Source organism: Eurosta solidaginis, chromosome 1 (genome assembly GCF_040869045.1).
Source record: "Eurosta solidaginis isolate ZX-2024a chromosome 1, ASM4086904v1, whole genome shotgun sequence".
Taxonomy (NCBI): domain Eukaryota; kingdom Metazoa; phylum Arthropoda; class Insecta; order Diptera; family Tephritidae; genus Eurosta; species Eurosta solidaginis.
Window position 1 is genome coordinate 305,519,555 of NC_090319.1, and position 11,337 is coordinate 305,530,891.

General features: G+C 39.5%; 1 protein-coding gene and 1 long non-coding RNA gene across 2 annotated transcripts; one reads left to right on the top strand and one right to left on the bottom strand.

The window, feature by feature from the left end:
• Positions 1–4,722: 4,722 nt before the first annotated feature.
• Positions 4,723–7,363, top strand: LOC137243822 (putative nuclease HARBI1). Its single transcript, XM_067771985.1, has 5 exons — positions 4,723–5,888; positions 5,943–6,262; positions 6,325–6,428; positions 6,486–6,633; positions 6,696–7,363. The coding sequence occupies exons 1-5, from the start codon at positions 5,731–5,733 to the stop codon at positions 7,073–7,075; spliced, it is 1,110 nt and encodes a 369-aa protein (XP_067628086.1). The 5' UTR covers positions 4,723–5,730; the 3' UTR covers positions 7,076–7,363.
• On the bottom strand, positions 7,091–8,544 carry LOC137243828 (uncharacterized). Its single transcript, XR_010950644.1, has 3 exons — positions 8,266–8,544; positions 8,013–8,208; positions 7,091–7,956 (listed from the first exon to the last, which is right to left on the bottom strand). It is a non-coding gene; the product is annotated as an uncharacterized lncRNA (long non-coding RNA).
• Between the last annotated feature and the right edge of the window lie 2,793 nt (positions 8,545–11,337).

The following is an 11,337-nucleotide window of genomic DNA, read 5'->3' on the forward strand; positions in this document are numbered from 1 at the left end:
TGTGTATATACATATGTGCATACATGCATACGTTTTTACATAGCTATATTGTAATATATACTGTGAAAATACATGGAAACAAATATGTATAGCAAGAGGCAACACTTTTTTACCATTATGTTTACTTATTTGCGCCTACAATTCTTTATTTTTCAGTATTGCCTTTTTCTCAACAGCTTTTGTGTGGTTACATCGATGTTACCACCTATTTTAGTGGGTAAATAATTATCCGGCTACTTTCGTGGGCAGAATACCAAAAGGGTACAAAAGTTTCCACATGAAGAAAGTTGCCGTGGTGAAGAAAGTTGTTACCACATTATACTGTTTTCACACAGAAACTTAATGATCTCAATTCACCTGCTAATGAAATCGTAAATTTTTTGCTTTCACACAGAAGTAAAGCCGTGGTTACTCACGAACGTACGTAGAAAAAACGTGTCAGCTGACACGACCTATCTTATGAGTGTGCAATGTAAACGAAAACTCACCGACGTGCAACGCCCGTACGTACGTAGCCCGGAACGTAGAAATCAAAACAATTTTGATTTTTTCCGTAAGAACGTGTCAGCTGACCGCTCTCTCACTAGACAGAGTTGCCTAGTAAACTTTTGTGCGCTAATTTTTGACCGTTTGCAATTTTATGCAAAAACGCCTAATTTAAGTTTGAAAAATTGTGAAAATAATTCGAAATAATTATGTAAAAGTGCTGATTATAAATATTTAATCTATTTATACTTATTTAATAGTATTCCGGCCTTTTACAATATCAAAAATTAAATTGGAAAAAGTTGATGTTTCCATAAGCAAACATGCAAAATGGTCAATGGCAACAGTGCTTATCTGTAAACAATACACACACAAATATCTTATGTACATGTACACAGACGCACACATTGATTCCTACGGGCTTGAGAGTTCGGTCAAACGTGCTTCGTACGACAAACGTCCTTACGTACGGCACACGTCGGTGGGTAACTGCCGCATAACTGCTCGATTAGTATGAACGATGAGACAGACAATCATGGCGGAACGATACAAGGTCGGAGCATGGTGACATACCTACAAACAAAAAAAATTCCATGTACTTGTAAATTCGATGGACAAATGTCAAAATCGTAGTTGATGTATCAAAAGAAATAAAAAAGGTTATAATCAGCTGTTCGATGCGGCCACCTTGTATCGTCCCGCCATGCAGACAATGACATTTACTTTGCCAAATAACATTTTTAAGCACTGAATACACCAAAAACTAAGAAGCGGAACGCGGCCAACAGAGTTGCATTGTGCTAAAATAAGCGTCTTATACTAATTTCACACAGACGGCTTATTGAATAATAAAGGCAATTTTCTACATTAAGACGCTTATTGAGCTCAATCTTCCCTACAAAATTCGAATCTATCATTATTTCATTAGTAGCTAATCGAATGCTTAATAAAGTCAAAAGCACAATGCAACTCTGTTGGCAGCGTTCCGTTTCTTAGTTTTCAAAGCAAATGTCATTGTCTGCATGGCGGAGCGATACAAGGTGGCCGCATCGAACAGCTGATTATAACCTTTTTTATTTGATTTGATACATCAACTACCGGCGCAGTACGATTTTGACATTTGTCCATCGAATTTACAAGTAAATGGAATTTTTTTTGTTTGTAGATATGTCACCATGCTCCCACCTTGTATCGTTCCGCCATGATTGTCTGTCTCATCCTTCATACTAATCGAGCAGTTACTTCTGTGTGAAAGCAAAAAATTTACGATTTCATTAGCAGGTGAAATGAGATCATTAAGTTTCTGTGTGAAAACAGTATAAATGTAGAAAACTGCCTTTATTATTCAATAAGCCGTCTGTGTGAAATTAGTATTAGAATCAGGCTGTAAGTGTAGTATTTCATCATCTGTTGGTAAAGGGTTTAGTGTTAGTTGGTTATGACAATTAAAACCACGCGAATTAGATCAACCGCAACTTCAAACTGATATAAGCTCAAAGTCAACATTTGAATGACAAAACTAATAGCACATAAATGAATCTTGAGATATTCTGCACAGACTTGTATAAAATTTGTTTTAAAAATTTTAAAAGTTTTATATTAATTAAATGATTCGCCGCCCGCTATCGCGAGTGAGTGATCGCGGTGACATTTATAAACTTCATTGACCCTTGCTTAGGCGGTAAGTGGTATTTTTATGAGTAGGCACAGACATATGTATAATTTCCCTTCCTCACAGGTCCCCGCAGCTTGCAGGCGCCAACAATGCTGATGTGTTGAGATAAGATGAGTGAGAAAAATGACCATACTCTTTGTGTTCCATTTATTTACATATATGTCAATGACCGATATGCCTAATGCCTTAGCCTAGGTCAGGGATTTACTTTTAATTTTTGCTTCGCGTTTGAATTTTTGCTACATATAAATTTGCTTTTTTTTTTTAAGTAATGTTAAAGTTATTAAAAGATATAGATAGATACCGCAACCATTAGGGTGTGTCTGTTTGCGTACCTCAGATTATTTTTCTCGTTAACTTCTTTTTCATCAAATATATTTTTATTGTCTTTTTGGGATCAAATACCAAGTTTAAATAATATATGGTTTTTTGCTTGTATATCGGTTGTTAAAGCGATAGCTAACTTTGGATTTTTGATTAGCATATTTTTATTTCGACTAATTTTCAAATTTTTATACACAGCTGAGAAGAGCTCACAGACTTTGTTCGCATAAAAGTAATCCGTAACGGCATAAACTAATCGAGAGAGATATAGACTTCTATATATCAAAATGATCTGGGCGAAAAACAAAATTAATTTAGCCATGTCCGAAAATTTCGAAAAACCGAAAAAGTGCGATAATTCATTACCAAACACATATATAGCGATGAAACTTGGTAAGTGTGTTGACTTTATGGCGCAAAATAGAAAATTAGTAAAATTTTGGACAATGGGCGTGGTACCGCCCGCTTTTAAAAGAAGGTAATTTGAAAGTTTTGCAAGCCGTAATTTGGCAGTCGTTGAAGATAGCATGATGAAATTTGGCAGGCACGTTCCTCCTATTGCTATATGTGTGCTAAATAATAAAATTAGCAAAATCGGATGACGAACACGCCCCTCAAAATGGGCGTGGCTCCGCCCTTTTTCATTTAATTCGCCTCGAATACTTTTAAGGCCATAAGTCGAACAAAAATTTACCAATCCTTGTGAAATTTGGTAGGTGCATAGATTCTATGAAGATAACTGTTGTCTGTAATGGGCGAAAACGGTTGAAGCCACGCCCAGTTTTTATACCCAGTCGACCTAACTCGCTCGGCCGTTAACAAGATAACTTGAGCAAAACTCGATATATATTTACTACACTTAGTTCACGTACTTATCTGAACTCACTTTATATATAAAAAATGGCCGATATCCGACTATGACCACGCCCACTTTTTCGATATCGAAAATTACGAATAATGAAAAAACGGCCATACCAAATATGAAAAGAGAGATGAAACATGGTAATTTGATTGGTTTATTGACGCAAAATATAACTTTAGAAAAACTTTATAAAATGGGTGTGACACCTAAAATATTAAGTAGAAGAAACTGAATGGTATGACATATATAAATAAATTAGCGGTACCCGACAGATGATGTTCTGGGTCACCCTGGTCCACATTTTGGTCAATATCTCGAAAACGCCTTTACATATACAACTAAGGGCCACTCCATTTTAAAACCCCCCTTAGTACCTTTAATTTGATACCCATATCGAACATGCGCATTGTATAGTCACTCCTGACCCACCTTTATGGCCATATCTCGAAAAGGCGTCCACCTATAGAACTAAGGCCCACTCCCTTTTAAAAAACTCATTACCATCTTTCATTTGATACCCATATCGAACAAAGATATTCTAGAGTCACCCCTGGTCCACCTTTATGGTGATATCTCGAAAAGGCGTCCACCTATAAAACTAAGGCCCACTCCCTCTTAAAATACTCATTAACACCTTTCATTCGATACCCATATCATACAAACACATTCTAGATCTAGAAAAGGCATCCACCTATAGAACTAAAGCCCACTTCCTTTTAAATAATCATTAACACCTTTCATTTGATACCAATATCGTACAAACGCATTCTAGAGTCACCCCTGGTCCACCTCTATGGCGATTCCCGAAATGGCGTCCACCTATAGAACTATGGCCCACTGCCTTTTAAAATACTCTTTAGTACCTTTCATTTCATACCCATGTCATACAAACACATTCGAGGTTTACCCTATGTTCATTTTCCTACATTGTGATTTTCCCTTATTTTGTCTCCAAAGCTCTCAGCTGAGTATGTAATGTTCGGTTTCACCCGAACTTAGCCTTCCTTACTTGTTTTGTTTGTCAAATTTTTGGAATTTTTTATTAAGGAATTGTTAGAATTTAAGCTTTTATAGATTTCCTTTTTTTTGTGAAAATACCTGAGGAATCACACTTAGTAGGAGATAGGTTTACCTTTAAAAATTATAAATAAAGATATTGTTACGAATATTAGCAAAACTAAGGGGTGCTGCTATCTCTAAGCCGATGCTAAGCAGTGACGCGAATTCACATCAATAATTCAATCATTATGTATCTACATAAACGAAACAATAATTCCGTCTACACATATGTATGTACCATGTACGTATACGAGCAGCGGAGAGTCAATGCACAAACACATGCATATATCTGAGATACTCCTGAAAGTATGCAATGAGAAAAGCTATAAAATTGTGCAATTGTAGTTACAGCTCAGAAGTTTGAGAGCTAATGGCAACTAGTACATTCTGGAAGCGCCTAGAAGATGCAAATGTTGAAATCAAAAAGTATAAAAGGCAACAAGTGTAGAGGCGCTGGAATTCAGTTTGAGTTGAGCTATCAAACAGTTATTGATTAAGCACGCGATCTGGTGGCCAATAGTTGAGTTTCATTTGAGTTATCAATCAGTTTGGTTATTAAGCCAGCTAGTAGCAAAGTATAAGTGTTATTGGGAAGTACTTTAATAAAGGCCATTTTTCCTTTATTCAATATTGGAGTTATTTATTCAACAATTTAGCGATACGAACGTTGGCAGAAGATTGCAAATAAGGGGTTTTGCAGGAAATTCGTTACAATTGGTGTCAGAAGAGGAATTGTTGAATAAATTCCAGAGGACAACAAGGACATGGCAAAGTTCAGTGAATTGAAGATCCAGCAACTGAAGAAGGAGTTGGAGAGCCGTGGATTGAATACAAGCGGCGTTAAACTCGAACTTCAGGCACGGCTACGAGAGTCAATGGAAGCAGAAGGAATTGATGTGGACGAGTATGTCTTTTATCCTGATGAGGATGAGACAACAGCAAAAATTGAAGAGAAAAATGAAACACCGCAGACAATGGCGAACACAGACCTGAACATGATATTGGATGCAATACCGGCACAAAGGTCCGAAATGTCATCACAAATATCTACCAACATGTCATCACAATTGGAAGCGCAAGAGACACGCATATCCGAAATGTCGGCACGAATTTCAGCGCAGATATTATATCAGGGCCCGAATCGCCACATACGATCACGGATCGAAAACTATACGAAAGACAATTACGTGATACGTCAGACGTATGGGTCGATTGGCATTACCACATACGAAAGCTATCGTATCGTAATTCATTCTTAGTTCACAATATATTTTAAGGTCCACATCACTGTGGATTTTATTTTTATGTCACAATAGATGTGGAAATGTCAAAATATTTAAAAAATTTAATAAACAAACGAAATTTCAAAATGGATGTGCACTTACTTTTCTATATAAGTTCAAGCGATAGTGAGGAAGATGAAACAGTAGCACGGAGGCTACTTAGAGATAAAAGTGATCCTTTAGCTTTACCACAAACTGCGTAAGTATGTGGCAAATAAAGTTTTACAAGTATACAAAAATGTGTGTTCTGCAGATTCTTGAAACGATTTAGATTATCTAAAGAGGCTTTCCAGTTTGTACTTCATGCCTTAAATTTGAAGCAGTCGGATGCAAAAGCGGTGCCTCCAGTTCTACAACTAGCTGCCACACTTTCTCTTCTAGGAAGTGGCGGGTATCAGCATTGTGTCGGCAGTGATTATTTGGTTGGAATGTGCCAGAGCACTGTGTCAAAGATAACATCCCACGTTATTCTCGAAATGGAGAACAAGTTGTGTCCACAAAATATACAATTTCATTTAAACGAAACTTCGGAATGCAAGCAATGGTTTATGGATAAATACAAAATACCTGGAGGTAGGCAAACGTTCAATTACATTTATTAAATAAGTTTTTTAATTGAATATCTACTTTTACAGTCATCGGTTGCATTGATGGCACACACATCGGCTTGCAAAGACCATCTGTGGATGAGCATATGTACTTTAATAGGAAAGGATACCATAGTATCAACGCAATGATAGTGAGTTGTTGCTCATTTTCTTTATTCTTTGTACTAACTATATAAATATTTTGGCAGATGTGCGATCACACCTATAAAATTTTGGCAATCAACTGTCAGTACGGTGGTGCGGCTCATGATTCCTTCGTTTGGAGGCATTCAGATCAACGACGAGTATTGCAAGAGAGGTTTGAAATTAATAGGCGGAGCAATGCGTGGCTTTTAGGTACGACAGTGTTTGCTTTTTGGTTAATATTACTATTGTAATGACAATTTTCATTTCAACAGGTGATTCTGGCTATCCACTAGAGCCGTGGTGCATAACGCCTTACCGAAACCCCGCCGATGGCTCCAGTGAATCCGCATTTAATGATGTACACTCAAAAGCAAGATGTATCATCGAACGTACCATTGGTATTTTTAAAGGACGTTGGAGAATATTAGGGTATGGCAATAGGGGTAGATACCATCCTACAAAAGTGGCACGATTTGCCAATGTGTGTGCAGCTTTACATAATATCTGCATACAGTTCAAAATTGATTACAACGTACGAAGATATGAATCAGACCAAATCAGCGATGCTGACCCAGGCGAAGCCAACCATCTTACCACAATTGGTCAAACAATAAGAGACCAAATAAAACACTCTCTAATTAATTCCACGTAAAAATTAAGAAAAACCGATTTGTAAAAGCAAATGAATTCATTTAATTGTTTCTACTAAGTGCTAAGTATGTATGTTAAAATTAGAGATAAATGAAATCACTATTCGCTTAATTGCTAAAATCACAAAAATTAAAAAAATTCAGGTACAAACTTTGTTTTTACTAAGTGCTAAGTATGTATGTTAAAATTAGAAATAAAATAAATGAAATGACTATTCGTTTAATTGCTTAAAATCAAAAAATTAAAAAAATTCAGATACAAACTTGTTAAAGCTAACATAAAATTTTAATTTCTTCTTTTTCTATTTACACTTATTGCTAGAGACTCTAATTCTAAATTTTTGATTTGTAAATCAAGTGCATGTGATTCTTGATGCAGTTTATGCTTCTCCTCCTTAATGGTCAGCATCCTTTCATGCACTTGCAACAACCTCTCCTGCACCTGCACCAATCGGTCAATCTTCTCCCCCAAATCGCGCTGAAAATCAGACACTCTACTCAAATTTTGTTGGAGCAGGGACAATTTTTCGGCACTCTTACTTACTCGCCGTGGAGTATTGCACCGAGAGGTTACGCGCGGTGTAAGGGTAGTAACCGACCTAGATGGACCAGGTAAAGCGCTGGCTGATGCGCTGCTTGTTCCACTATCACTGTTGCTCTCACTATCACTATTTACGGTGCTGCTTCTATGAGCGGGTGAATTGCCAAAAGTGCGAACGGTACTATTCCCGTCCACTGCGACCTCAAGTCCGGCTGCCTCTATAATCAATTCCTCAGTTGCACTGATGGGAATTTCATTATAAGGACCTACTCCAGTTTGTCTTTTGGACAATTTGTTGTGGGAAAGCTTCTTCTTCGCCTGATATTTTTGATCTGCGAAAACCTACGAGCAAACATTTGTAAGTATCTTGGTTGCACTTTATATATATATATATATACCTTCCTCCACATTTTGGCGTCTTTTACTGGTGGCCCGTCAGCATTTAAACGCTTGGAAAGCTCCTCCCACAGTCTGTTGGACGTTGCTCTACCTTGTGCGGAATTGGGAAATTTGTTTTTCGCCAAGTTCGGGTGTTCCGCCATAAATTGCGCCATGCACTCCTTTTGGTTTGGGTTTAGCTTGTTAAAATTCGTCCTTAAATAATAAAATATAGTCCAATAATATAAACACATATTTTGAGAAATAACTTACATTTTCTCTTATATTTGTATTAAATTTTTGTATATTTATATATTTGTACTCGCTTTCGGTTGCCGGTTTGTAATCGAATAACAATACGAACGATCGAGTGCAATTGTCTCTCGTTCACGGTTGTCGCGATACCGATTTACGATCCACAAAGTACGTTCACGTATGTAGTAATCCCAAAAAGTGACATTTTACGTGACGGATCGTACGATCACGTATGTCATAATCCAAAAAACAAGTTTTTACGTGACGAGTTATACGATCACGTATGTGGCGATTCGGGCCCAGATCTCTACACAACTTGAAAAGCAGAAAGTCCGTATATCATCAAAGCTGGAAGCACAGGATACAAAAATCGCGCAATTTCAGGCAGAAGTCGATGATTTGAAGGGTCGTATGGAGCAGTTACAACTAAATCGCCCAGCAGTTTCAGCGAGTAATCCAAAGGTAAAAACACCATCCTTTGACGGGTCTGTTCCTTTCCAGGTCTGTAAGCTACAGTTTGAGAAGACCGCAACAGTGAACAACTGGAATGCTGAAGATAAAGTTGAAGCACTCTTCGTAGCATTGAACGGACCAGCTGCCGAAATTTTACAGACTATTCCAGAGAACGAACGGAACAGCTATGAAGCATTGATGGCCGCTGTCGAGAGACGTTATGGAAGCGAGCATAGAAAACAGATATTCCAAATTGAGTTGCAAAACCGTCACCAAAGAGCGAATGAGACTTTGCAAGAGTTTGCCTCGGATGTTGAAAGACGAAAGAACGTGTATTACGGGAGTCCCTGTCGTGAAGACTTACCTCCGGTGTAAAACACAGATCAATGTCCGTTGATCTTCGGCCCAACAAGTTGGTACCAATTCGGTGAGCTGGGGTGTTCAAGTCAACCAGCCTTGGTTTGGCCGAGGAGGACTATCCATCCTCCTCTTCCATTTTCGGGTAATGGCACCCGGTTGCACGGCAACTCCACCGCGAGTTCCGTGCTTGCCTCAGAATCCCTCTTTCATTGATTTTGATATCTCGATATCTGATTAACAAGTTAACCAGATTGAGATATTGTGTTTTTGCCGCAATTTAGGAATGTGACCAACCTTTTCTGTCCTGCAGTGTTACAACAATGTATAAATACATTGTTAACGACGGAGCTTGGTTTTGCTTAGATATTGCTTAAAGGGCCGCACTACGTTGACAAACAAAGTGAGCTTGGCATCCAATTATGCTCCGTCTTACAACTCCATCACAATTAAAATCAAGGGATGTGACGAACCTTTTCCGCACACAGACCTGTGAGTGCCGAGTGCCCGCCTCAACAATGCCCCTCGACATCGCTTGAGGCCACACTCGTTGACCTAGCATTGTGTGCCATATTGTCTACTATTGGCTTCCATTTTCGCTACTAATTTCGCTCCAATTTCCACTCAATTACGCAACAATTATGCACCGATTTGCCTCCAATTACACTCCTACCACAATTAAGGGATGTGGCCAACCTTTTCCGCTCACAGACCTGTAAGTACCGAGTACCTGCCCCAGCAACATCTTTGCATTGCAGTCCGCCACACTGCAGTGATTTGACAACGTCAAATCTTGCCACATATAGGATGTGGCCATCCACACAGCGAACGCCTCCTATTCGCTTACGCAGTCTAAAGCAGCCTCAAACCTCTCAAAAGACGAGATGAGCACCGGCCCACTCGTACAATTATCGATTGTTTTCGGCTGACGATAGACATGCGTTCTTTCACCATCTTTCGTCAACTTATTTACAGCATTTTGTCACAAATTAAGGGATGTGACCAACCTATCATCTGCCCCTCAGGGTCAGCTTCTCAATGAAATTGGGACTGCCGTGGCAAGCATGAGACCGAATTCCCTTGGGTCTAGGGTCCCCAAGGGAAAATAAGTCTACTCAGAGCGTGTGTCATAAGTGAACTCTATTTGAAACCACAGCCACCGCGATGCTCCCACAAGGGGGCCATCCCAGGACAGGAGGTGAGACCTGAGTACAAAGCATCGTTCGATGCAGTGCACCAGATCACACTGGCTTCTCCTGCTCCCGCGGTAGCAGTTTTTATAAAGACCTCGCCTAGGGTCCCACAGGGTGATACACCGCGTCCACCCTGCTACCTTTCGAGTAAAACACCTTACTCATGGATTGGGTACCCATGGTATTATGGTCGCCTTTTACGACCGGTATACCTGCCGTGGGCATATTCTAACCCTAACCCACAGGGGGATCGGATGTTGAAAGGTTGGCTCATCTCGCAAATGCGGACGCACCCGTGGAATACACCGAGAGGGTAAAAATCCAGAGTTTTATAAATGGCATACGGGACGCCGAAACAAAGCGAGCTACATACGCAAACCCAAAGCCAACATTCGCAGAAACGGTGTCACAAGTTCTGATTCAGGAAACAGCGTCGCTTCTGTGTAAGCCAGTTTTCAAAGCACGCCGTGTGGAAGTAGAAAGGCCAGAGTGGGTAGACACAATTTTGGAAGCACTGAAGGTATCTCAACAAAAGAATGCCGGAGTTATTAAATGTTTCAAGTGCGGCAACCCAGGTCACATTGCACGTCATTGCGATTTTGGTCCTACTAGTTCCAACAATGTGGGTGGCCGTAAACACAAAGCTGGCGGAAATGAGCAAGAGCGTGTCGGATGTAAAGAACGAAAACTTGCCCCGGCTATTGAATGTCCTGTGATATCTGTGTCACAAATGGGAAGGAAATCAAGCAGTCTTACCGTCAGAGGGAATGTGGATGGTAAAGAACGTGTACTGACTGTAGATACGGGCGCATCTCATTCTTGATCCGATCTGACTTGGTCAACAGGAGAATAAAACCGTTACCTGGAGCAAAGTTGCGTACGGTCACTGGCGAGTATAACCAAGTTCAGGGAGAAGTGATATGTGAATTCTTGATTGGCAAGGTCACGGTTCTACACAAATTCGTTGTGGCGAAGATCGTTGAAGAAGTCATATTGAGAGTGGACTTCTTGGGTGACCATGACATCAAGATCGATATGCAGAGAAGGGTGATGCGTTATGATAACCAGGATATACCACTTAACTTCA

Coding starts and splice junctions, on each gene's coding strand:
- LOC137243822 (XM_067771985.1), top strand. CDS start 5,731: ATGTCAAAATATTTAAAAAATTTAATAAACAAACGAAATTTCAAAATG. Junction 6,429..6,485: donor ATAGTATCAACGCAATGATA/GTGAGTTGTTGC, acceptor ATATTTTGGCAG/ATGTGCGATCACACCTATAA. Junction 6,634..6,695: donor GAGCAATGCGTGGCTTTTAG/GTACGACAGTGT, acceptor TCATTTCAACAG/GTGATTCTGGCTATCCACTA.